The following is a 24,588-nucleotide window of genomic DNA, read 5'->3' as shown; positions in this document are numbered from 1 at the left end:
CCTTCTCCTGTTTGCTCAATTTGAACGCGTGTTTCGTCAGATAGATGCTGAATAAGCGTCTCAATATTATCATATGGTTCCAAAGTGTCTTGTAGAAACATTACCTCAACTCTGGAAAATATCTCCTATGGTAAAAGAAAACAAAATTGATAAGCTGAATAATTCGATAACAATTTCTGGTCCAATCAACCCCTTATTCTGACACTCAAGTGCTGAAGTATCCACAAATACCAACCTTGTTACCCTCTTGAGTATTGTCATTATATACATGTGCAGGCATTGCATCATTCGTCTCCATAGATACAGGTTGTTCTTGGGATGTATTTTCAATTTCTACATTCTCATCTTTAAATATCAACATATCATCTTTTAAATAATCTGGATATCCCTCATGATCAGTTAGCAGAAGAGTTTTCAGTTGAACACCATCGATTGCATGAGTCATACCCACAATGCCTTTCGCAACTTGGATTAAATAAAAAAAATACACTCATTTTAAAATGTCATTTATAATTTTATTATCTCTAAATAGGAATGTAACTTTACAGAGACATGTGTTGTGATTTTATGAAAGATATCCAATCGAAATGTCGTTAAAAAGTACTGGCCAAAAGTAGTGCCAGCTAAATGTTGTGGAAATTGACAAGAGAACATTTTTGTGAGGTTTTCTACAGCAATATATGCCATGTGGGAAAAATGAAGGGTGGCATCAATAATTTAGTTAAATCCAGTCATCACCAAAATATTTACATAAACTAGATTTATTTATATATACGTACATACTGCAGGTCATAATTATATATATAATTTACCTTCTGGTTCCTCAAATGTTACCAAGGCACACCGCGTGTCTTGCATGTACTGGATACTGCTGACTTCACCACCACCATTTTCTTCTTGAAAGAAGTAGTACCACAGGTTACCTTCTTGAACCGTGTTAGGGATATTGGAAACGAGAACTGTCCCATTTTCTGAAGACATTACTTAATTGCTTTCCAAAAAGAAACAGAAAAAGAAATTAAAATGAACAGACTGTTGTTGCACTACAAAATATGCTTAAATGTGTACACTCACAATTCACCATAAACTACCATGATTGTGACAGCAAATCTATTTGAAGGCAATGCTGCGTAAACATCTCTTTGGAGACTAAAGGTCACAAGCAAGTTTTTGTATTACTGGTATTATTTCTTGAATCATGGTGCAAAGCTATCAATATTTTTGGGGAAAAGTCGGTACATGCAGATATGAGTCTTGACGTGTTCCCTGATGTATGCAATAGCATACAGCCGCTGGCATCACCATTTTAAAAAAACGCAAAGTATCAAACCTGCTTGTTTTACATCTATAGTCGAGCAGAGCTTTCTGGTGAATTGTATCATGTTAACATGCTCGACTATGATGGCGCTCACGTTATTATAACGGTTGACCATAAAGAGTGAGGTGCGTTGAATCACCAATTTTGTTGGACCTAAGCGTTTGAAAACACCTCTACTGACTACATAACAATAAGATATTAAACGACAATGTTCAAAAAGGCAGTTGCGCCATGTGGAAATTTTCAGGGCCAAATTTAGACAAGCTTTATTTTGCAACTTGATTTCTCAAACCGAAAAATATGAGTGAAGTGAAGATAATCGATTTTATTGGCACCGAATCAGGGCTTACTTGGACTCTAATCCCACCAGTCTATCTAATTCTGAACATTGGATTACGGTAAGGTAGGTAGGTATACCTGAATATGGCAAGATATAAATGTGATTCAGTTTTGCAAAGAACTTGTTTTTATAACTATTCAACTGAAACCACGAATGACTATAAGGTCAACAAACCATTATTTAATTGCCATCGGAAAACGCTGAGGCATGCTGATTTCATGGGTGATTGGTCATTGAATATTTTATGAGTCAACTTTTAAACCTATTAAATATATCATTTTACAGATGAATTAAAAGTATAACTTCGGTCGTGCGTTTAAGGATGAAATGCTCATTTTCACGTATCACGGGATCAAAAAAGAAATAAAGGATTTAATTTAGTGATCAATTGGCAATAGTCCCGTTCGTTTGTTTACTTTGCAGTGTGGGTCATGTTGTGACACGTTGTTAATTTGAACATGTAGAAATCGATTTTTTTCGTTTACGACGCATATGTCTAGTGACTAAAATATGTTGTGTTATGCAGAGTCAGTACCGTACGGTATAGACGTAGGTAAGTCTTATCGACGCCACAGGCTACAATCTCTCTACAAGAGCTAACGCATATCAATAAAGAAGTGCTGACAGTTTGTTCGTAACGGACAGATTTAACAATTTTGAATAATGATCAATAACGCACAGAGAAATTACATATAAGTTGACAGGATCAACAGTTGTATAATCGGTAATAGTAGTTTACGACGATTTATTCTGCGTCACAACGTGCTCTACGCTAAATTTCAAGAAAGCATTCAAATTGACTTGAACAAGGAATTACGCGTACGATTCTAACACCTGTTTTATTTACTGTTACCGCAAAATAAATACTTATAGCAATTCAAACAGCAGTTCACTGGTTTATGCGATTTTAAAGTGAAGTTGTGGGAATGAATAAATCAAATTCCGTGTATAAACACGAGGAAAGAATTTGGGAGATACATTTGGCGAAATGTTAGGTATGGGTAATAGCTTATCAGGCTCCCTTACCGTGCCACTTCCCGCAATTTAATTGTATATGGCCTTTTTTGGAGGGGCATACACAGCATTTGTTGCCGGAATGTTAGGAATGAGGTTCAGCTTTAAAGTAGTTATACTTTAAGAAAACATTTCTAATACACACAATCACTATATTATGTTACGAACATGCTATATGTACAAATGATCAAAAGCGTTTTGAAAACAGTCTAAAACGTATGTATACGCGTTTCCATGGGCACGCAATTTGTATTTACGTAGCCATATCGAAGTCGTGACATGGGGTGTACACACTGACGGAAATAGTTTTACCGAACTTTGCATTCATAGCAACAACCATGTCAAGGTCAGTTGCTGTGTGTCCATAACACAGCGACATACATCAGTTCATTAGTTCTGAAAACGTGATTATACTAATTAGAATAATATACTATAATTTGGCTCGGCTAATTGTGTTTTTCCACTTTGCAACACATTTAGACGTCACGTGGTACCAGCGGTCTACTCACGTGACACTATCCGTTTTATATAAGGTGACAGAACTCGTCAGATTTACATCAGCAGCGTCTGGTTTAAAAAATGTAAGTACATTGTCGATATTATATGCATATATAGTGTTCTATATTCTATAGTGTGTTAGCACTCACCTTTGACGATGATTTACACTGTGTATGTGTTTTAAAGTGAATACGCGAAGTATACAATTGCTTCCTTTTTGTCGAACAGGCACACTCTCATACATGCCCTGTAGCATATACACACTGACCAGTGTCAGGTTGCCGTAACCATGGCAATCGCCATTGCTGCGACATGCAAGGTGCATGATATATCGGTTAATCGATTAATCCAAAGTCCAAAGACTATAATAACGACCGAAAACTTGTAAACATTACACATAAACCGGGTGTTAGGAGGATATTGACACAATATCGTGAATTAACATGACGCATTATCTAAATTTACACATTATTTCTGCTCATATAATTGAAAACCCTTTATACTGGCAATATCCATGAACGCATTAACTATATATATAATTACAGAAAATGGCGAACGCCAACAAAACAGATCCATTTGAACATTTGTCTTCAAATAATCAACTCAGTGATGACCAGTTGAAACCTGAAGAAATTTCCAGCTTTTTAACAGATGAATATAAGAGAATAGAGATGTGTAGCAAACAAAAATCCAACGTCCCGAAATTTCCGAAAATTGTTTCATCAGACACAAAACGACCGCACGTGAGAGAGATTGTTGAGCCAGACGATTTCGATGAGAATGGGCAAATAACAGAAGCAGATTTGAATACAAGAATTGCCAATCCAACACACGATAGGCGGCTACCCCCTATAAAACCGAGAGTCCCTAGATCACCTGTAATATCATTTGAACACGATTCGCCGTTAACCGCTATTGAACAAGACACACGCCACACAGAACTAGAACTACTAGACCGTTCAGAATCTACTACACCATCGGAATGTCTGGACTATAGCGATGAATACAACCAAAACAGTGTGATCATCTCTAATTTGCCTATCGGTCAATCAGAAACTCACTTGAAGACATATTTGGAAAGCAAGGGTTTCTCGGATGTTGAAGTCAATGTATATCTGTTGTCCAACAGAGCATATGTCAAATACAGTTCTTACTCAGGTAGGTGCCTGAACATTAATTTTGATATAATGCATTTTGGAACTCGGCCAGCAATGTTTGAATTATGATGAAAGCCGTATATTGTTTGTTTGTATAGATGTAGCAAGAAAAAGTGAAATACACTTTTTTTTCTTTTTTTTGAACAAACTGAAACAAATTGACAACAAATTGAAAAAAAATACGGGGTGAAACATTTAAGAAAGTGGGTGAAACATTTAAGAACAAATTAAATTAGCACTGCTTTGTTTTGATTATAATTCGTCTTTGGAGAGGCTTAGATGAAGTGTATGTGTGATAGTTTATTTTATCTATTTATATGTCCTTGGACTATGGCATAATGGTAAACAGTCCAAATATTGTGGTAATAAGTAATATTTGACAATGAATCATCCCTTAATTGTACCAGCAAACATTGTAGGTAAATGTGCCAATTTTCGTTACTTCGTATAAACATATTCCTAACATAACATAACATACATGTTTAACATATTCTACCATGGCACTGTAAATTGCATTTATTCATAAGTACTGTGTTGTAATACCTCATTTTCTTAACTCTTTCTTATTCTACTAAATCTTTCTTGTGCTAACTTCCACATTTCTCGTTCTACTTTATTTGTCTCGCGCTTTGCCGCACATTTCTCCCGCTCTAGCACTTTTTTTATGCAATTTTCCAAATCTTCAACTCTTCTTGGTCATATTTTTGAAAGTCGGATTGAGCGATTGAGTGACCTGAGATTTTCCGGGATTTGGGCAAATTATACAAGATCACAGTATCTGGGAACCCAACAAAAAGACAGCAAAATTTGACATAACTGACAACGAAAAATATTAATATAGTCCATTCGAACTATAAATCATTAATATTGTAATACTACTGTGAGGTGATCACACCGATATAGGACAGCCAAATACAATTTGATTCACAATGACGTCCTTGCCTGAACCACGTAGTCCACTCACAAATAACCAGTTCTTTTTGCAGGATTTTATGCCACCATTTGTCAGAGAATAAAGCCAATATGGCTGCCTTTCACTTTCAAACAAATAAAATGAAACACGCGAAACAAACATTTATGCATTTCTTCATTATTAGGTTATGAGGAATGTCGAATATTTGGAAAGAAGGATATATTAGAAGGACAAGAGATCACTCTATTAGAACCTGATTGTAGAAGACTATTCGTGAAAGTAAGCAATTAACTATAGATACCTAATGCTGAATACAGTCTTGGACACAATAGATTTGTAGATAAATAATTACATAATTTGTCTGTAGATTTTTCAGCAAAGTGTCAACAAGAATGAAATTGAACGTGTTCTGATAACTACCCTAAGTAAAAGATTTCCAGAGATGAAGCTTAAGTCAGTTACGTATGAAGATGAAGCAGCATATGTCGTAACATTTAGGAAACAATCTCAAGGTAGCCATGACTTGATCTGTGATATATGCAGACTTCCAAGCGTATATTTTAAACAAATCCCTTTACGTTTTCCATGAATATGTATATCCAAGTAATATAAATTATTATATAATATATATCAAAAGGTCACCAGTTGAGGATTCAGTATATAGTATTATTTTCACCTTGTACATAAACATTTACCTTGACTTTGACAAGAATGACCAGTTTTTTTTCACATCGATAATTATTTACACCTTTAAAGTAATATGTATTTTCTTCAGAATATAAGAATAACACTAAATTTCCACATCACGGCATGTAGTTATTATATCAAATCTTTAACAAGGAATATTTCTTGATTCATTTGTAAATATGTACCAATCTCCACCAATTCTTGTCAAATATAATTTTTCCCAGTCATTCATATATTATGTGTTTCACAGTTTATAGTTTTATATTTTAGAACTTGATCAACTTATAAAAGAATTAGAAGCAAATGAAGACTTTGGTAATTCTATATCCTGGCAACGACTTGAAAAGACTACGTGTCTGGCTATCACTGGCATCCCAACACATCTGACACTTACTGATGTGCACAAGTTAAGATATTCACATGAGGCAACTGATGTGAAATGGACAATGGCGGACAGAACTGCTTTCCTATATTTCAAAGAATCAATTGGTGAGATTTCAACAACAAGTTTAGAAATATGCATAACTAGGATGTAAACATCATTTTTAGATCAATTTTGCACATTCATTCACTATATAAGAATGTTTTAAGTTTAACATTATCACATAATAATTGTATTTTATGTATTTTATTTCGAGGCATGGAAATGGTTATACGTAAGATACAACGGGCAAAAAACAATGAACGTATTACCGTACAACCGCAATACTCATTCTACAAGTTTCCAAAGGTTATACTCTCTAATTTGAAGGTATCGTTCAACAAACATATATTCTCCCATGTCAATAACCATCTCGGATACAGAGAACAGTTTGACACAATTATCGCCAAGGCAAAGGCGAAAATTGTGACAATGGATGATGATGGCAACTTAACATTGGAGTTTGATGTCTTCGGATCTACACAGTCCGATCATTTGGAAATGGTTGAGCGGAAGGAATGGTGTGAGCGAAGCCTTTGTGCCTTCATTAGTAATTACACACTTATAGAAGTCGACATCCCTGAAGACATCGACTTAGATGTAATAAAAAGTAAGACAAGTGTAATTTCATCCCAGGCAACGCAGATTGAAGTCCACTTCACTGATAATTTAATTAGGTTGGTAGGATTGAACAATTCAGTGGATGCCGCAAAGTTGACCCTGTTTGAAATCATAGATGAGGAGCAGTTTGGAATTGAAGCAACAACAATAACACTTGATTTACCTGCTAAAAAATGGGAAGTAGTGAAAAGGAAGAACCTGCTAAATTTTCTTCCGGCCAACATTGTTGTTACCACTGAAGAAATTAAATCAGATCAAAGGAACATGAAACTTATTTTGAGCGGTCCAAGAAAAGAAATTCGAATTAATAAAGATCGTGTTACAAACACTATTAACCAAGAAGTGTGCGAATGTCGTTATACTATTCCGAGTGTGATTAGATTGAGCTTCCCACAAGGATTCAATATAGAGCAATACCTTATACAGAAGTTTTCTCAGGAAAACGTATCCACCATAATTTCGATGGAGGACGAGTGGGATGTGTTAACCATGGGAACAGAATCTGACCTTATAAAATCGTCAGCTAAGATAAGATCGATTTTTCACAAAGATTTTAAAAGAGTAATTAGTGGAGTCCGGCAGAGAGAGCTTCTGGAGAAAGAGGTGTTTAGAAATATCATCCGTGAAATAAACAACCGAGGAGACATACAGGTACTTGTTAATCCAGAAAACAACAAAATATTGATTCGTGGCATTGCAGAAAAGGTCAATGAAAAACAGCGTGACGTGCAGAAGTTTCTCACAGAGAATGAAATTAAGGAATCTCAAATGAAATTTCACCCTGCTAAGCTAGATTTTCTAGACCAGCACAACAAAGAATCACTCATTCGTCTACAAGAAGAGTTGGATAACGATTTCGTCAAAATAACTGTTGCACAGGGAATAATAACACTGAGAGGAACTTCACGAGGTCTTAAAACAGCACGGGCGAAAATAGATAGCATGAATAGAGCGATATTGGAATCGTCAGTTAATGTTGAGGGTAAGTAAGTGTACATGTTACAGTTCATCTATGTATGCTGCACGTGTTATCAATGTGGTGGAGTCAGCCTATTATATTTCAACCAGTCGATGAATCTACGCGTATATAATGTGTATATATAGTCTTACTGTTGTTATTATATATAACATTAAATTGTATTTACAGGAAAAACAGCTATGTTCGATAAAGGGACAGAATCAACGATAATTAAAAGCATACACCAACAGTATCCCTGTATTATGAATGTTATTAGAACTGATGAACAATTAGCAACGATTAACCCAGCCACAATACTCCGACTAGAACAGGTATATATTTTGAAATACCTCAATCTGTAAAGTTGTTTACCTAATCCTTAAGACAGAAATGTTTATTACCTCTTATACTTACAGGAAAATGAAATGGAAAATGAAAATAGACCTCCAACAAATGTTCTTCATTTATCACAAGGAAAAAGTATTACGTTGGTGAAAGGAAATATTGCAAAGGAAAATGTAAGCATTGACAATTAATATATGTAACTGACTGTTACATTGTGTTCATGACGAATAGTCACAATAAAATATAATTATTCAGATGAAAATATTCAGCATTGGCAGTCTAATGTACTGAAATGTTTTCAATAAATCCATTGTTAAAAAAAGTATTGTTGACAAGCAAATTGGCAATTTCTCTCATGGTAGGTCGATGTTATTGTGAACAACACATCATCTGACCTTAACCTTCAAGGCGGAGTCAGTAGAATCTTGAGCAAGGCTGCCGGACCCAATCTTAAGAAGGTATTTCTATCTACACATTCTTCCAGAACTACTAGCTTATCACATTATACCATCTGCACATGGACATGCTGTCAATATTTTATTTCTATTGACTTCTCTATTAGCTTGACTTGTTTCTAACGTATTGCTATCAGCATCTCCTTCTCTTCCTTCGTTTCAATGTTTGCATTTATATTTAACAATTTGTCAGACATTGAGGCAACAATAATGTAAGTAATATATTAACTATATATGTGCAATGTGAATTTCAACAGATGTGTGAAGGCTTATTACAGAGCCATGGTGGTTCAATCCCAGTTCATGGAGTTGATACGCCAGGTTATAATCTGCACTGCAAAAGAATATATCATATTATCACACCTGGTAAAAATGATGAAGAGGTGGGTAACTTCTTTTATTTTATGCGCACTTGCAATACCTAATATGTGCATTTGGTATGTGTCAGATTCGAATTACAAAAATGGTAATTAATACTATTTCTAACTTTTAAACTCTCACATAATGCAGGGTTTACGTCGTGTCATTCAACATTCACTGACATTTGCCTCCAAATCTGGTTATACATCAATATCAATTCCGGCCATCGGCACTCGCGTGAACAATTTTCCAAGAGATGTAGTTGCTCGATCTATGTATGAAGAAGCAGTCAATTTTTATAACGATACTCCGTCAACAAGTCTCAAGGTAATGTATGACTTTCTGAGTTTTGAAAGTGTGTTTGGTATATGTATTATGATTCACATTTTCGTGTAATTGTGTTATTTACAATTCGTAGGATATCCGACTGGTTGTGTTTGATTCACTATCAATTGCAGCATTCGAACTTGAGCTAGGTAGACGTTTAGGATCATCAATAATGGCAGGTACGTGTTGTTTTATTTTCATTTATCTGACCATAAATACCGAAAATTACATATATAAACCCACTGTCTGTGTCAGAGTCGAGTAAATTGCACAGGGGCGACACATATCTCGTGATGTTTTCATTGAGTGACATTTGTATATCTATAATCTTAATACAGTAATACGGACAATTGATTAGATATCATGTTATTTTTTTCTGTATGTAGCGACAGAAAGTGCACCACCTTGTTCAAAAACTGCAACACACGATACGATTACAGTTGGTGGTACACGGATATATGTTTATGAAGGTGACATAATTAAAGAACAAGTAGACTGTATTGCTAATACAATTAGCCATGAATTAGGTAAGTGATATTAACAATCTTTTTTATTAATTTATTTTTTTATATTATTTTTATATAATATTAAAACATTACAAATACAAAATAACATAACACCGTAAAAATTAAGAGTACCTCCATTGAATCAAACAGAGGGTCCCATATACTTTTGAATCCATGTAGAGAATCTTTCTGTATGGACTTGGAATACTCAATATTAAAAGTTAAAATCAAAGTATTTTTCAATGCCTGTATACTTGGCTACACCTGTTTCCATTCACACCGCATAATATACAATTTTGTAAACAGTATCAGAAAAGAGAGGTGATTTCTGTTTGAATTTAAAAAGGTATGCCCAATATTATATCTTTCTGAGAAAATTGTATGTAAATATTGCCGTTAAACTCTAAATAATGATCTACCTGTGTTCAAACAACAAATGATGACATCTTTCTACAAACTACAAAAAGAACATTTTTATCCTCTACCATATTTCTTAAATGCAAGTATCTGTTAGTTGGTGTAATTCTATGTAATAATCGAAATTGAACATTTCTCATCGTCCGTAGTTTTATATGGCAGAATAAAAATATCTTGAAATTCTTCAGTTTGCAAAGAAAAGAACTCGCTCCACTTTTTACAGCAGTAAGTGGTTTAGTTTTTAGACCTAATGGACGAAAGTAGTAACTATAAATAGTTTTATATATTTTCTGGGAATATAACAGACATCCGTCTTACACGTTGTCTGTTTATTTATTTTTTAGTTTTGTATTCCAATTTTGGGGGATTGCAGTAATAAAGATTGATATTGAAGAAAGGAATATTCCATTTTTGGCTAAATATATTCAATGACATAATATTTTTTACTTTCATCCAATAAATCCCCAATTACGTCAATTCCTTTGTGATGCCAATTCTTATACGTTGCAGTGTTATTTGCTACCAATATTGCTGGGTTATACCAAAGTGGTTGATTTACAATATAATCTGCTTCTGTTTTGGTAATACAAATTTCTTCTCATACAGTAAATACATCTTTCCGAAATGGATTATCACTCAATACTGTATGTCTAATATAACGTATGTGTTCTTCTTTAGTTGAATATTAAAAAGTTGTTTCCATGTATAAAAGTCATCACTGAGTAATTTATAAATCCAGGATGATTTCATGGATTTCATAAATGATAATAAATGGGTCAATTTCAAGCCACCATCGTTGTATTCTAGGCACATTCTATTTCTATTAATTTTATCATAATTAGAGTTCCAAATAAAATTGGAAATTATTTTTTCCAGGTCTTTGATGATATTAGCCGGCATGTTTGGAAGACTGTCAACAAATAAACCAGTTTTGAAATTGCTAATGTTTTTACCACTGTAACTTTCCTATGAGTGTCAAGTGCCTCTTTTCCCATGACTTAAACAACTTTTTAATATCGTTAATAGCGGGAATGTAATTTAGGTCACATAGTATATTTAAATTCACATCAAATGTGACCCGCCGTACGTGAAAAGGTTTGTCTATCCAATTTTAACCTCTGTCTGATAAAAACTAATTAAGGCAATGTCGTTTACTCCCTATCCAAATAACACTAGTTTTTTCATAATTAGGGCGAGGTTCTGAACAAATAGAGAACTTATCTAAGGTATTGAGCACTTCCCTCGGGGACCATTCAGTTCCATCTAAAAAATAAAAAGGCATCATTAACAATCTTGACTCTTGTATCCATTATTTAAATTGAACTAAAGTCCGATGATTCGTATAGGTGGACTTGAAGCAATTGAGAATTGTGATTGAAAACACATTATCGATATTGAACAAAAAATAATCAGGTTATACAAACTAGAAGGACTAATGCTGTGTCTCTGTGTGAATATAACAATACGTCGTATAATTTCAGGTTATGGGCAGCTTGGTCAGCGGCTTGTACAGCTTGGTGGTGAAGAAATACATAGTGAATTGCAGCAAAAAGGTCTAAACAATCCAACAATGGTGATAACTACAGGTCAGTTAGCCTTAGAACGTCTGTCCAATCTAGTAGTAAAATGTTTTATTATACATCTGTCACCGTAACGCCATAAGTCACAGTGTGCCGTAATTTTGCGGTATTTTACGGGGTATTTTCATCCTACGATATAGGGAAATGCGAATTTAGAATATGAAATGATTACGCGCGTAGGCGTCGTCTAATAATAAAAAAACAAACATGGATGCCACCAGGGTTTGACCGGACTCCACACAAAGTTGGCTGATTCTGTTCTAAACTTTTTGGATTTCAGCATTCCCATGATGAAAAAGATGTATAATAATAAGATTATTATGAGGATACCTCATAATATGCATGAAGACAGTACAGCGGAGGTATCGACCAACGCGCAGCGGAGGTTGATGCGACGGCGTACTGTCTTCATGCATACTTTGAGGTATCCTCGTACTAACCTCATAGTATTTAGATTATTTTCATAATGTGTAATGTTAGGTTGTAGTGTAATTGCTTTAGACGTATTACAACAATCATAAACGACTCACATCGCCATATTGAATTAATCGTTTCTATGCACGTAAAATGAACTTCAAAGTTATTATGCAACTGAATTATGACAATTGTTATACTGTACCATTATCATGCTTTTAATACCCGACTGAATTACCGGCTAATTTAGTAACTTTGAACGTCGTGATCCTGAACAAGGATGCGTGCCTTTCTCTAGATTGGATCATACAGACGACACACAAAGTATATCTCATGATAATGTAACAGCAATAACGTAAAGTATTGTCCAAATACGAGCAAAGGTATGATAAATATAATTAGATGCTAGTGTAGAATCCAAAATGCGATATGATGATACATTAAACAGAAGCTGAAATCTACACATATTTATTGCTCAATTCTCAATCATTTGCGCATTTTATTTCACCAATTAGTTAATTAAAAAAATATTTAAAAAAAATGCTGAATTGATTTCATAACGTCCCCTTTCAGGACCAGGCACCCTGCAATTCAAGCGCATTTATCACACAAAGATTCCAACAGATAACCAAATGAAGGATAGTGTTTTGAAATGCCTTACCCTGGCGGAAACCGACGGTATGACATCCATAGCATTACCTGCAATAGGAACGGGTATGTGGAAAGCACCTTCAATATATATAGTGTAATTTGTGGCAGTTGTGTGTATTCAATATGTATAACTACACGTATGCACTGTTTTTTTTTAAACTAGGTTCGGCTAAACGCAATGTAATTGATGTTGCACGTGGCATGCTAGACGGTATTGTGGAGTATGCAGTACGAAGCTCACCTACATGCCTTAGATCAATAAAAATCGTTATTTGGCCGGTAACACGGTCACATCTACAACCGTTTTTGAATGCTCTTCAAGAAAAACATACAGCGTTGACTGGTGTATTCGCAATGTCCACATTTCCTGGATCATCGGTTGTATCTGCTGAGGACGATGTTAATGATTATTTTGAGGATACTTCTAAATTAAAAGGTATGGTAAAGAACTGAAATATTTGTTTTTAGTTCCCGTTCGGTTGTGGTTCCAAAATGGCGATTTGTAGATTGACCTGCATGCATGTGTTCATGCGTCCGTCCGCGCGTCGACATGTATTTAGCATATACCTGCGCCGTTTAAGTTGAACTTCGCCAGATACATCCGGCATTTTATCCAATTGAAATTGGCCAAATGGCAGCCATAATGCCATGAAAATCGCTCTTTTTCACCATTCCGGAAGAAGATCTTAGCCGTGAGTGGACGGATTGTGTATAAACTTGGTACATACATTGAGAGGCAATGGGCAATTGTTTCACGTCATTTTATTTTTTTGGATCGGGTTCAAAAAGGCCAACTGACGGTAACGTTGGATTAAATAATGCAGTTCTGGATCCATATGTCTGACATGCTTATTATTGTATTTCATATGCAGACTATAATAGCTATATTTATTGCATTCAAATAACAAATGTTATTGTTACAGATTACTGTGGCATATTTTGTAATTAGGCAGTATAATAAATACATAACTATGGCATATATTATAAACTGCTCTTGTAAAACATACCCTGTACCTTGACTAAGACTGAGCAGGTATAGTCGCAGTGCGACGTCTGAAGTTAAGGTGAAGACATACGTCTTCCTCAATTATTGAAAACGTTGGCCAAGCACGCGGTTCGGACTCAAAACATTAACCAAAGCAAGTAGAGCATCTAACGACTGAGCTGTTGCATTTGCAATTAGGTTTCCTGGGACAAAATGGTATTAACAAAGTCAAGTCAAGTGGCAATATGTCGTTTGCATTTATACAAATTCGCATACATTCAGAACTGTGCACTGGCAATGCAACAATTGCTAAATCTTTCAGTTTTTCGTAGTAACTTACTCGAAAATGTGGGTTCACAGATAAAAACAAATTACTTGGGTCAGAGTCGAGTAAATTGCACAAGGGCGCCAAATTTCTCGTGATGTTTCTGTCGAGCTTCATTTGTATATCTATAATCTTATACGGAAAATTGATTAAATATTTTTATCTTTCTGTATGTAGCGACAGAAAGTGCACCACCTTGTTCAAAAACTGCAACACACGATACGATTACAGTTGGTGGTACACAGATATATGTTTATGAAGGTGACATAATTAAAGAACAAGTAGACAGTATTGCTAATACAATTAGTCATGAATTAGGTAAGTGATATTAACAATCTTGACTTTTGTATCTATAATTTACATCAATAAAAACTAAATACGAGGCCGATGATTCGTTTAGATGGACTTGAAGCAATTAAGAATTGTGATTGAAAAAACATTATCGATGTTGAACAAAATTAATTAGGTTATACAAACTAGAAGGCCTAATGCTGTGTCTCTGTGTGAGTATAACAATACGTATAATTTCAGGTTATGGGCAGCTTGGTCAGCGGCTTGTACAGCTTGGTGGTGAGGAAATACATAGTGAATTGCAGCAAAAAGGTCAAAACAATCCAGCAATGGTGATAACTACAGGTCAGTTAGCCTCAGAACGTCTGTCCAATATAGTAGTAAAATGTATTATTATACATCTGTCACCGTAACGCCATAAGTCACAGTGTGCCGTAATTTTGCGGTATTTTACTGGGTATTTTCATCCTACCATATAAGGAAATGCGAATTTCGAATATTGAATGATTACGCACGTAGGCGTTGTCTAATAATAATAAAAAAACATGGATGCCACCAGAGTTTAACCGGACTCCACACAAAGTTCGCTGATTCTGTTCTAAACTTTTTAGATTTCAGCATTCCCATGATGTATCCTTGGAAGGAAAAGATGTATAATAATAAGATTATTACGAGGATACCTCAAAGTATGGTCTCAGACAGTACGCCGTCGCATCGACCTCCGCTACGCGTCGGTCGATACCTCCGCTGTACTGTCTTCATGCATACTTTGAGGTATCCTCGTAATAACCTCATAGTATTGAGATTATTTTCATAATGTGTGATGTTAGGTTGTAGTGTAATTGCTTTAGACGTATTATAACAATCATAAACGACTCACGTCGACATATTGGATGAATCGTTTCTATGCACGTAAAATCAACTTCAAATGTATTATGCAACTGAATTATGACAATTCCTATACTGTGTCATCATCATGTGTTTAATACCCGACTGGATTACCGGCTGATTTATTATTTTTGAATGTCGTGACCCTGAACAAGGATGCGTGCCTTTCTCTAGATTGGATCACGCAGACGACACACAAAGTATATATTATGATAGTAACAGCAATAACGTAAAGTATTGTCTAAATGCGAGCAACGGTATGATAAATATTAGTAGATGCTAGTGTAGAATCCAAAATGCGATATGATGTTACATAACAGAAGCTGAAATCTACACATATTTATTGTTCAATTCTCAATCATTTGCGTATTATAATTTACTAATTAGTTAATTTAAAAAAAAAATATTTTCAAAAAAAAATGCTGAATTAATTCCGTAACGTCCCCTTTCAGGACCAGGCACCCTGCAATTTAAGCGCATTTATCACACAAAGATTCCAACAAATGATCAAATGAAGGATAGTGTTTTGAAATGCCTTACCCTGGCGGAAACCGACGGTATGACATCCATAGCATTACCTGCAATAGGAACGGGTATGTGGAAAGCACCTTCAATATATATAGTGTAATTTGTGGCAGTTGTGTGTATTCAATATTTATAACTACACGTATGCACTGTTTTTTTTAAACTAGGTTCGGCTAAACGCAATGTAATTGGTGTTGCACGTGGTATGCTAGACGGTATTGTGGAGTATGCAGTACGAAGCTCACCTACATGCCTTAGATCAATAAAAATCGTTATTTGGCCGGTAACACCGTCACATCTACAACCGTTTTTAAATGCTCTTCAAGAAAAACATACAGCGTTGACTGGTGTATTCGCAACGTCCACATTTCCTGGATCATCGGTTGTATCTGCTGAGGACGATTTTGATGATTATTTTGAGGATACTTCTAAATTAAAAGGTATGATAATAACTGAAATTTATGTTTTTTTATTTCCTGTTTGGATGTAGTCCGGACATGGGGATTTGTGGATTGTATGCGTGCGTTCATGAGTCCGTCCGTGCGTCGACGTGTATCGATTAAGTTGAAATTTGACAGATACATCAGACAGTATATCGGACTAAAAATGGCCGAATGGCAGCCATTTAAATGTCAAAAATGCATTTCGGAAGTAGACCTCAGTCGTGTGTGGATAGATTGCATATAAACTTGGAACATACATTGACATACAGTTTGAGATTGATGCACGTCGTTTTATTTTTGCGTATCTAGTTCAAAAAAGACGCAGTTCTGGGTCAATATTTTGGACATGTTGTCCCTACCATGTTCAAACTTTACACATACATTTGACATCATGTCATGCATATACATGAACATTCGTGCCATGATTTTTCATACCTTCATTCATTCATTACAAAATACCCGCAACTGACCCAGTTTGTATCTGTCACGTTCTGACTTGTATTTGTATGTGTTACAAATCTTATTTATATTACTCACCACAAAATCAGATACGTTAATTTTCAATTATTAAGATCTGTTTAACTGAGTATTACAGCTGCCGCACGATTGTATACGACATGTATATTGAATAATATTCAGATAGTGTGCTATCTCATTGATTATTATGTTAAAAAAATGTTTAGAATGAATTACCTAATTTCAACAGTACCAACATATGTATTTAATGAAATACCTAAACGATTGAAATTAAGTAATTCATCAACTTTTATTTATAATAGTTAAATGATTAACTACATTTATGCAATCACATTGTTATCAATTACACTACTTTTGTTGCGGTACTCAACCATAGCGCGCCTTCTGAAATTATTATAGATTGTAGTATGTTGCCAGGAATAACGGCATATACAAATAACGTATACCCCAGAGATTGTGCGAGGCAATTGATTATTTTGCTTCAGATACATTGGTTTCAATTCTTGGCAAATACATTGTTACACATCGAGCTCTATTTGAAATAAAGATATTTGCTGGAGAGCAAAACGTTATTGACACAGTGAAAGATGAAATACAAGATGCTATCAGAAACTTTAAGTCCCATGACAAAGAATTCAACAACGAGTTGATAGGTAAATTGAAGAAAGAGGATATCATTGAACTGGAAGAAACAGCATCGAAATGTGACATTACGATAACTGTTGGTGAGTACATGTCCACTTCAGTGTCCGTCTGTTTCACTGATATCTCAAGAACCATCATCGGTTTTTGATGAAACAAGTACAGGAAGTCCATATATTTTTCTCTTACTGATTTGACTGATATAGTGTAGTGTACTTGTCAGTTGTTTTGTTTGTGTGTTATTTTGTCAATTGTGGTCAGTCTTTTGTGCTGTGTTCTTGGACGAGTACATTTTGCTATACAACTCTTGATTAAGGATCGATCTATGGTTGGATATGTTATTTCCACTTTGATGTGATTCTGGTATTCATTAGATTCACAAACACGAGAAAACAGAAGTTTTCCATCCGGGTAGGTGTCAAGACCTTGCATGACGAATTACCACCATATGCATACATCCAAACGTCAGTTCACAATTCATATAAAATGTGTTTCGATGTGCTCTAAGGCTGTAGGGGATGTTTTTAATCACCTTTACTGGGGTAGATAAAATAAAAGTTTACACATTTTGGGCGTGAGTTTCAATTGATAAAAAAACGGCCATGGTTTATTGGGACAATTTCTCAAACTTGCCTGGACCGATGCTGCTGTAAGGTTAGTACATAGATAATAATGATAAGAATATGCACGTGGATTTGGTTTCATTTTTAATCGCTTTTTTGACTGGCTGGTAATATTTTTGTCGCAAAAATATTAATATTAGCGGTAACTGGTGAACGTTATTTTGTTGCACAATTTGATTTGTATGCGACTTTTCATATTCAGTTTCACTCATTTCGATTTTAATTTAACAAGAAAACCATAGTTTGTTTCGTTGATGTGGTCAAACGTTTTAACATTCTGCTCTCACATTCACCCAAATACACATAAGACTATTTCATTGACATTGACTTGCTTACTATATTTCTTAGATAAACAAACTGTATACATGTAATATTCGTGTTACCACAGATGTAGAAAAATCAACAATAAGCATAACCGGGGATGACGTTAAAGATGAACTTTTTGAAGATTTTACAAGTGTGTTTAATAAGATAACAAAAAGAATAAAGCAAAGGCGCAAACGCGAAAAGGCATCTGCGATGGCTGAAAAAGTACAATGGTAAGTTATTATATTATGGATGACTTATTACAACATTATTTTGTCCCCACTTTATATTACACTCCTGCTTCTGATTCATTTAATATAGATATATTTTCAAAATCCAATGTCTTACCAGACACAAACTAAAATAGCTTATGTGTGTTAGTTAATTATAATTATGCAAATTATTTGAATTAACTAACTTCTTATTACAATGCCATGAACATATTTTGCTTTAACATAATACAGTGACAGCACATTTCAAGATGTCGATCCATTTCATGAAACTAAGATACACATATTTGAGAAAATGGTAAAATAATATTAAATAATTGAAAGGAAAAAAACAACCTATAACTGCACAGATACTATATATAATCAATTTGAGCTAAATATTGATACAGAATAAAGCTGACAACAATCAGTAGCAAATAAGCTTATATGTTTATAATTACAAATACCATCAGACACTCATCTACACACACAATAAGTACTATTACAAGATGCACAAAAAACAAGCTAAAACTAATTATTAAAATATTCTGATTAGTATATATAAATTTTTATCGAAATCCAAATATGTTAGGTTTTTTTAGTTGTAGTTGTGTACTAAGTTTAATTTCAATGAAGGCAGACAGATGCTCGTACGTTACTTCCTTTTCTCAATAACGTCCTTAATGCTCAATTTATAAATCAACATCTAACTACAATTGTTGTATTTCCCTAGACAACTGCAATAGAATTCATTCAGCACCCTTAATATTTTCGGCATTTTAACATGTTTTCTCTAACCTATAAATACATTGAATAAAGAAATGACATTTTCTGGTAATTATTTAGGTACTATATTGACGAACCAGGTGAAAAATACATCGCTTTTGATAAAATGGACAACTTTGCACTGGAGAAGCATGCAGGAACGAAAAAGAATAAGCTGAAATGCGAGCTACTCGGACAAAATGCCTGTGTTTCGTACAAGAACAAATTTGCCATTTTTGGTACTCGTAAATTGCAATTAGTACGAAGGTCACAAACAGGTATGTAAACAAAATTAAACTCGCTGAGGTGATATATAGAGTCAGCATACTTACCTCACACCCCACACTTAGTAAGATGTTTTGTCATACTCGATCATAGTAACAAGAACTAGAACTAGTTCTAAATTTGTCATTGCAGAAGATAAAATGATACGAGGTGTGCGTGGCAAAGCAAGCATGGCTTCACAATGTGAAATGTCACATTATCACCTAGGTGAATTTTGTAATTTTACTAGTTATGCCATACTTTCCTTACATCCAACTGACAATAAGATATCGATTGAAACTCTTGGGCAGACTACAAAAGCACATCTAGTAGGCAGGTAATCTGCTCGGAGCTCCGAACCAACAATGTTGATCCTAAATCACCAGTAGAAATACAGGTGTGACTAGTGACAGAGCTTCTGATTTGATTCCCTTTGAACCAGAGCAATATCTCTTACACCAGCTTGCTTATTGCTAGTGAGACAAGTAGGGCAGAACCTAGTAAAATCATTCATATTCGGATTCATTGCATTAATTCATATAATTTTTAATTAATATTTACAGAGCTCGATCTTCCACCTTATTGGAAAGAAGTAAGGAATGATGATGTCATTGTTGAGGATATAAACAACACATCAGACGAGTATCAGGAAGCGTACAAATTGTTCTTTGATACACTTGGCAGTTTTAGAACGAGGTGCAAGGTTATAAAGATTCAAAGAGTTCAAAACCCCTGGAGATACAGGCAGTATATGACATCAAGACGGAAATTTGAAGATCGGTATCCAAACCGGTACAGTTTGTTATTTCGGTAGTCTGTTCATATATCAACCCTTACATTTTCAAAATCTTCCAGTTATTTGGATAAATGAAATGTGAAAATTTTGTCCAATTACCACTATATTCTTATTTTCAAATTATTGTTATAATAAGCTATGAATTAATTGAAAATGCGAAACTCAGTACGCTCTGACAAATTTATTTATTTACTAATTTCTGACCACAGCCAACATTTTCACCAGAATATATACGCTCAATTATATATTATTTAGTTATTTAAGTTATTTTAGCTATTTTGTAACCATTGTGTTCAGTCCTGATATCGTTTTTTGAAAACCTAATTGTTCGTCTTCAATTAATGATACCATTCGTTTTACTGTGGTAGTAGGTAACCGGGGTGATATCATTTTATAATATGAATGACAGGAGACGCTACATTCTGTTTAATGTTTATTTTATTTTATGTTATTTATTTATTGAAACACCAACAGGTTTCCCCAATTACAGGCACTCATAAAATACAAATACAAAAATAATTTAAAATAAAAAGGAAGACCTAAAGCTCAACTTATGGCATTTAAAACAGATTTCTTAAAAGAAGATAGACTCGTAAAAATGTCTACTGAACCAGCAATATAAATACAATTTAAAAAGTCAAGACAACATGGGATAAAAGAATATTTTCTGAGATTACTGTGATAAAGAGGTAATTTGAAGGGATATACGGAGCGGATATTTCTGGATGGAGCATGAAAAGGAATGCTGGGAATAGTGTAGGGAGAAGCAAAAATATTATTAAGACATTTATGCAAAAAGACGGAGTCAAGGAAATTTCTACGATTCTCAAGTGACAATAAATTAAAATGTAGGCATCATTCAGAATACTGCGATTATCCAAATCGGCGAGAAGTAAGATAACATAAGTGTTTGACAAACTTTTGTTGGACCCGCTGAACTTTACCAACTAGGTATTTTTGATGTGGTGACCTGATTTGAGTACAATATTCAAGACGACTTCTAATTAACGAAATATACAAACTGCGTAGACATGTAATACTGGTAAATTGTCTACATGTGCGCTTTATTAGACCTATCATTTTGTATTTTTGTATGCTTTTGTCACAATAGTGCCAACATGAGCGGACCAACTAAGGTTATCCATCAATGTGACACCAAGGTCTTTAACTTGATCGACACGTTCAATAGACAAACCATCTATCTTATAATTGTGATAGAGAGTCGAGCGTTTCTTAGTGAACGAGATAACGTTACACTTCTGGGGATTTAGCTTGAGAAACCAAGCCTTACACCAATCATGGAGCCTATTTAAATCATTATGGAGGGTGAAACAGTCTGTAACATTTATGATAGATTTATAAAGTTTTGTATTATCAGCATAGGTTAAGCAATATGATGAACTTACGTAGGGAGATTGCTCACATACATAATAAATAGTACTGGTCCTAAAAAGGAGCCCTGTGGCACTCCAGATGTAATACCTGTCCATGTAGATTGCGCGCCCCCAATAACAACACGCTGTGTACGGTTACATAAATATAAGCATATTCAATTGTAAATGTTGATTTGTAATATGAAGTAAAATATTTAATCTTTCCTCAGTGAGTATGAGAAACGGTTATTTCATGGCACGCATGCTGATAACGTTACATATATTAACAGAGAGAACTTTAACCGGAGTTATCAGGCAACAAACGGTAATGTAAATGTGTTTTTCTGAAAACGGTATTTCACATACATGTAATATCATTACGTATGTATCAATTATAGATGGCCCAAGCTTTAATTTGTTTGTATGTTATACTGTCAAAATCAATAAAATAGACCCAATATGCCGGAAAATTAAACCTGTGTGTCAATCATATTATGTAGCAAGTTTCATAACAAAAATGTTGTTCTAATAAAAAAAGGTTACAAACATTAACGCAAAAGTGTATATCTAATGTATAGTTGCTGTGCGCATTTGTGTTAATTATATCGCAATTATAACGCACGGTAACTTCCCCTCGTGGTAGTGAAACAGTTTAATAACGACAAATGAAGATATATGTACTGTACTACATTGTATATTTTGAATTTCCCGGTATATATGATTTTTATAAATTATTTAAAAATGCTGGTCGAAATTCAGGCAGGGAATTAAATCAGAAAGAACGTAAGTCATTGCGAATATTCCAGTATGTCATTGACAGGAAAGGATTTACTCAAAAAGAAAGTAACATAAAACTAAATAATAATGCAAATAAAACTCATTGTCTAAACGTTATGGCAAATTTTAAAAAGTTGGTTAAAATGTTAGTTAAGAACTATTCAAATTCAATCAATAAATGAAGAAATTATAATGAGTAAACCACAATCGACACAGCTTACATAATCATATACTGGATACACTTTAAAAATGTCATTTAAAAAAATAACCATAGAACCCAAGTTCGTTGACACTTATTTATATTCAACCCTATTTTTGTATATTTTCTGTTAACACTGTAATTGAAGCTTGGGAAATTATATTTATTATCGAATGAAGTCTTTTTTTTCACTGAAAACAGTTTTATATCCGACTAACTATGAGTTTCTCCCCCTAGTTGGTGCTAGATTTGGCCAAGGATCGTATTTTGCCAAAGATTCTGAGTATTCAATACCATATTCACAGAAGGATAGTAATGATACAAGGCTAATAATGTACTTGGTACGTGTACTAGTCGGGGAGTATGCCCGTGGAAACTTGAATATGAAAGCACCACCAGTGAAAGATACAAGAACTCAGACGAAATACGACTCAACAGTGGATGATCCTGCCAATCCCACAATATTTGTGGTGTACGACGATACATTTGCTTATCCTGAATTTATAATACATTTTGAAATACGTTAAATATGACTTATGATATCGAACTCAAATAACATAATAATTAGTTTAACCAAGTACTGAGACGAAAATGGTAAACAATTCAATGGTTTTATCATTTACAGATCCCCACTAGACACAGTAGCCCCCAGTTCTATAACATACCACTTTTTCACAATGCTAGGGTAAATGTAACACATCTTTTATGAAATTAATACAATATCATATGTGTATTATTATATTGTTTTCCTTCTTAAAAACTTGCTCTATTACTGATCTCAATTAAACGGCCCTGATTTAATTGATTTAGGATTATGCATGCAGTCACTACCAGTTCACAACAATTTTGCGTACAATATTATAAGGTGTAAATATCATACAGTGATATTAATGACTTTTAAATAGTACATTTCCAATTACAATGTGTAACAAATTACAACGTGTGAATTTTCGGAAACGTTTAATGATAATATCTGGAATGCTTCAATTCATACTTCTATTTGTATTCTTTTGAATTATTTTATGTTGGTTTGCGTGATATTTTCTTTAGTCAAGATATACATATAGCCAGTGCTACCTGTTCATCTAGTGTGAAGCTGCTTTTGTGAATACAATATTTGCATTGTGTATGTTATACCATATATAAATATCTTTGAAAGCTAGTTTATCTATACTAGAATATACACTAAGATTATTGTGTCCTGTATTTGTAACCATTATATCAGGCAGTGAAAATAGGATATCGCAAAGCAGGTGTGAAGGCAGCTCAAGGATGGATGGCATCAACATCCGTCATATTGCTTTCATGCATATTTGCATTATTCTTGCAATACTAAACTATACTTGCTATGCTATTTGTAATTCTTTTAACAAATAGAACATGTATAGCTTAAAAATAAAATATAGTATAAACCCATTGAACTGTCATAGTCTATTAAATTTAGTGACCAATTTTGAATAACCCTGAAATCGTAACAGAACATCTGTTCAAAACAAAGGTCAGAAATATATCAACACTATCTCTAGAAGCTACATAATTAAACCTTATAAGCTGAAATATGGATCCGAATGTGAGCCACCGCTCGGAGTATATGCAAATTCCAGAACTTATTCATTTAACCATAGTTGCAAGTATTAAGTTTCAGATGCTGAAACTTGAACATGTTTTTTATGATTATTTCTGTGTCTGAGAATGGCCTTTAAAATTAAGTTCATGTG

General features: G+C 34.2%; 1 protein-coding gene across 1 annotated transcript; it reads left to right on the top strand.

Annotated features, from left to right (window-relative positions):
* The first annotated feature begins 3,171 nt into the window (after positions 1–3,171).
* LOC102806315 (protein mono-ADP-ribosyltransferase PARP14-like) lies at positions 3,172–24,286 on the top strand. The gene is made up of 26 exons (XM_085501593.1): positions 3,172–3,253; positions 3,716–4,328; positions 5,425–5,519; positions 5,608–5,752; positions 6,198–6,416; positions 6,566–7,951; positions 8,117–8,259; positions 8,344–8,445; positions 8,635–8,730; positions 8,985–9,110; positions 9,238–9,414; positions 9,506–9,593; positions 9,801–9,941; positions 11,819–11,923; positions 12,905–13,045; positions 13,146–13,418; positions 14,470–14,610; positions 14,824–14,928; positions 15,924–16,064; positions 16,164–16,436; positions 17,402–17,641; positions 18,570–18,720; positions 19,543–19,739; positions 20,289–20,505; positions 22,125–22,219; positions 23,108–24,286. Exons 2-26 carry the CDS (start codon positions 3,719–3,721, stop codon positions 23,395–23,397), a joined length of 5,697 nt encoding a protein of 1,898 aa, XP_085357719.1. The 5' UTR covers positions 3,172–3,253; positions 3,716–3,718; the 3' UTR covers positions 23,398–24,286.
* The last annotated feature ends 302 nt before the right edge of the window (positions 24,287–24,588 follow it).

Source organism: Saccoglossus kowalevskii, chromosome 7 (genome assembly GCF_978046115.1).
Source record: "Saccoglossus kowalevskii chromosome 7, keSacKowa6.1, whole genome shotgun sequence".
In the NCBI taxonomy this organism is placed as follows: domain Eukaryota; kingdom Metazoa; phylum Hemichordata; class Enteropneusta; family Harrimaniidae; genus Saccoglossus; species Saccoglossus kowalevskii.
This window is presented reverse-complemented; position numbering and strand designations above follow the sequence as displayed.

Excerpts from the sequence above, each read along its gene's own strand:
- LOC102806315 (XM_085501593.1), top strand. The coding sequence starts at position 3,719 with ATGGCGAACGCCAACAAAACAGATCCATTTGAACATTTGTCTTCAAAT. Across the intron at positions 7,952-8,116 it reads ATCGTCAGTTAATGTTGAGG|GAAAAACAGCTATGTTCGAT; the intron begins GTAAGTAAGTGT and ends TTGTATTTACAG. Across the intron at positions 9,594-9,800 it reads AGGATCATCAATAATGGCAG|CGACAGAAAGTGCACCACCT; the intron begins GTACGTGTTGTT and ends TTCTGTATGTAG.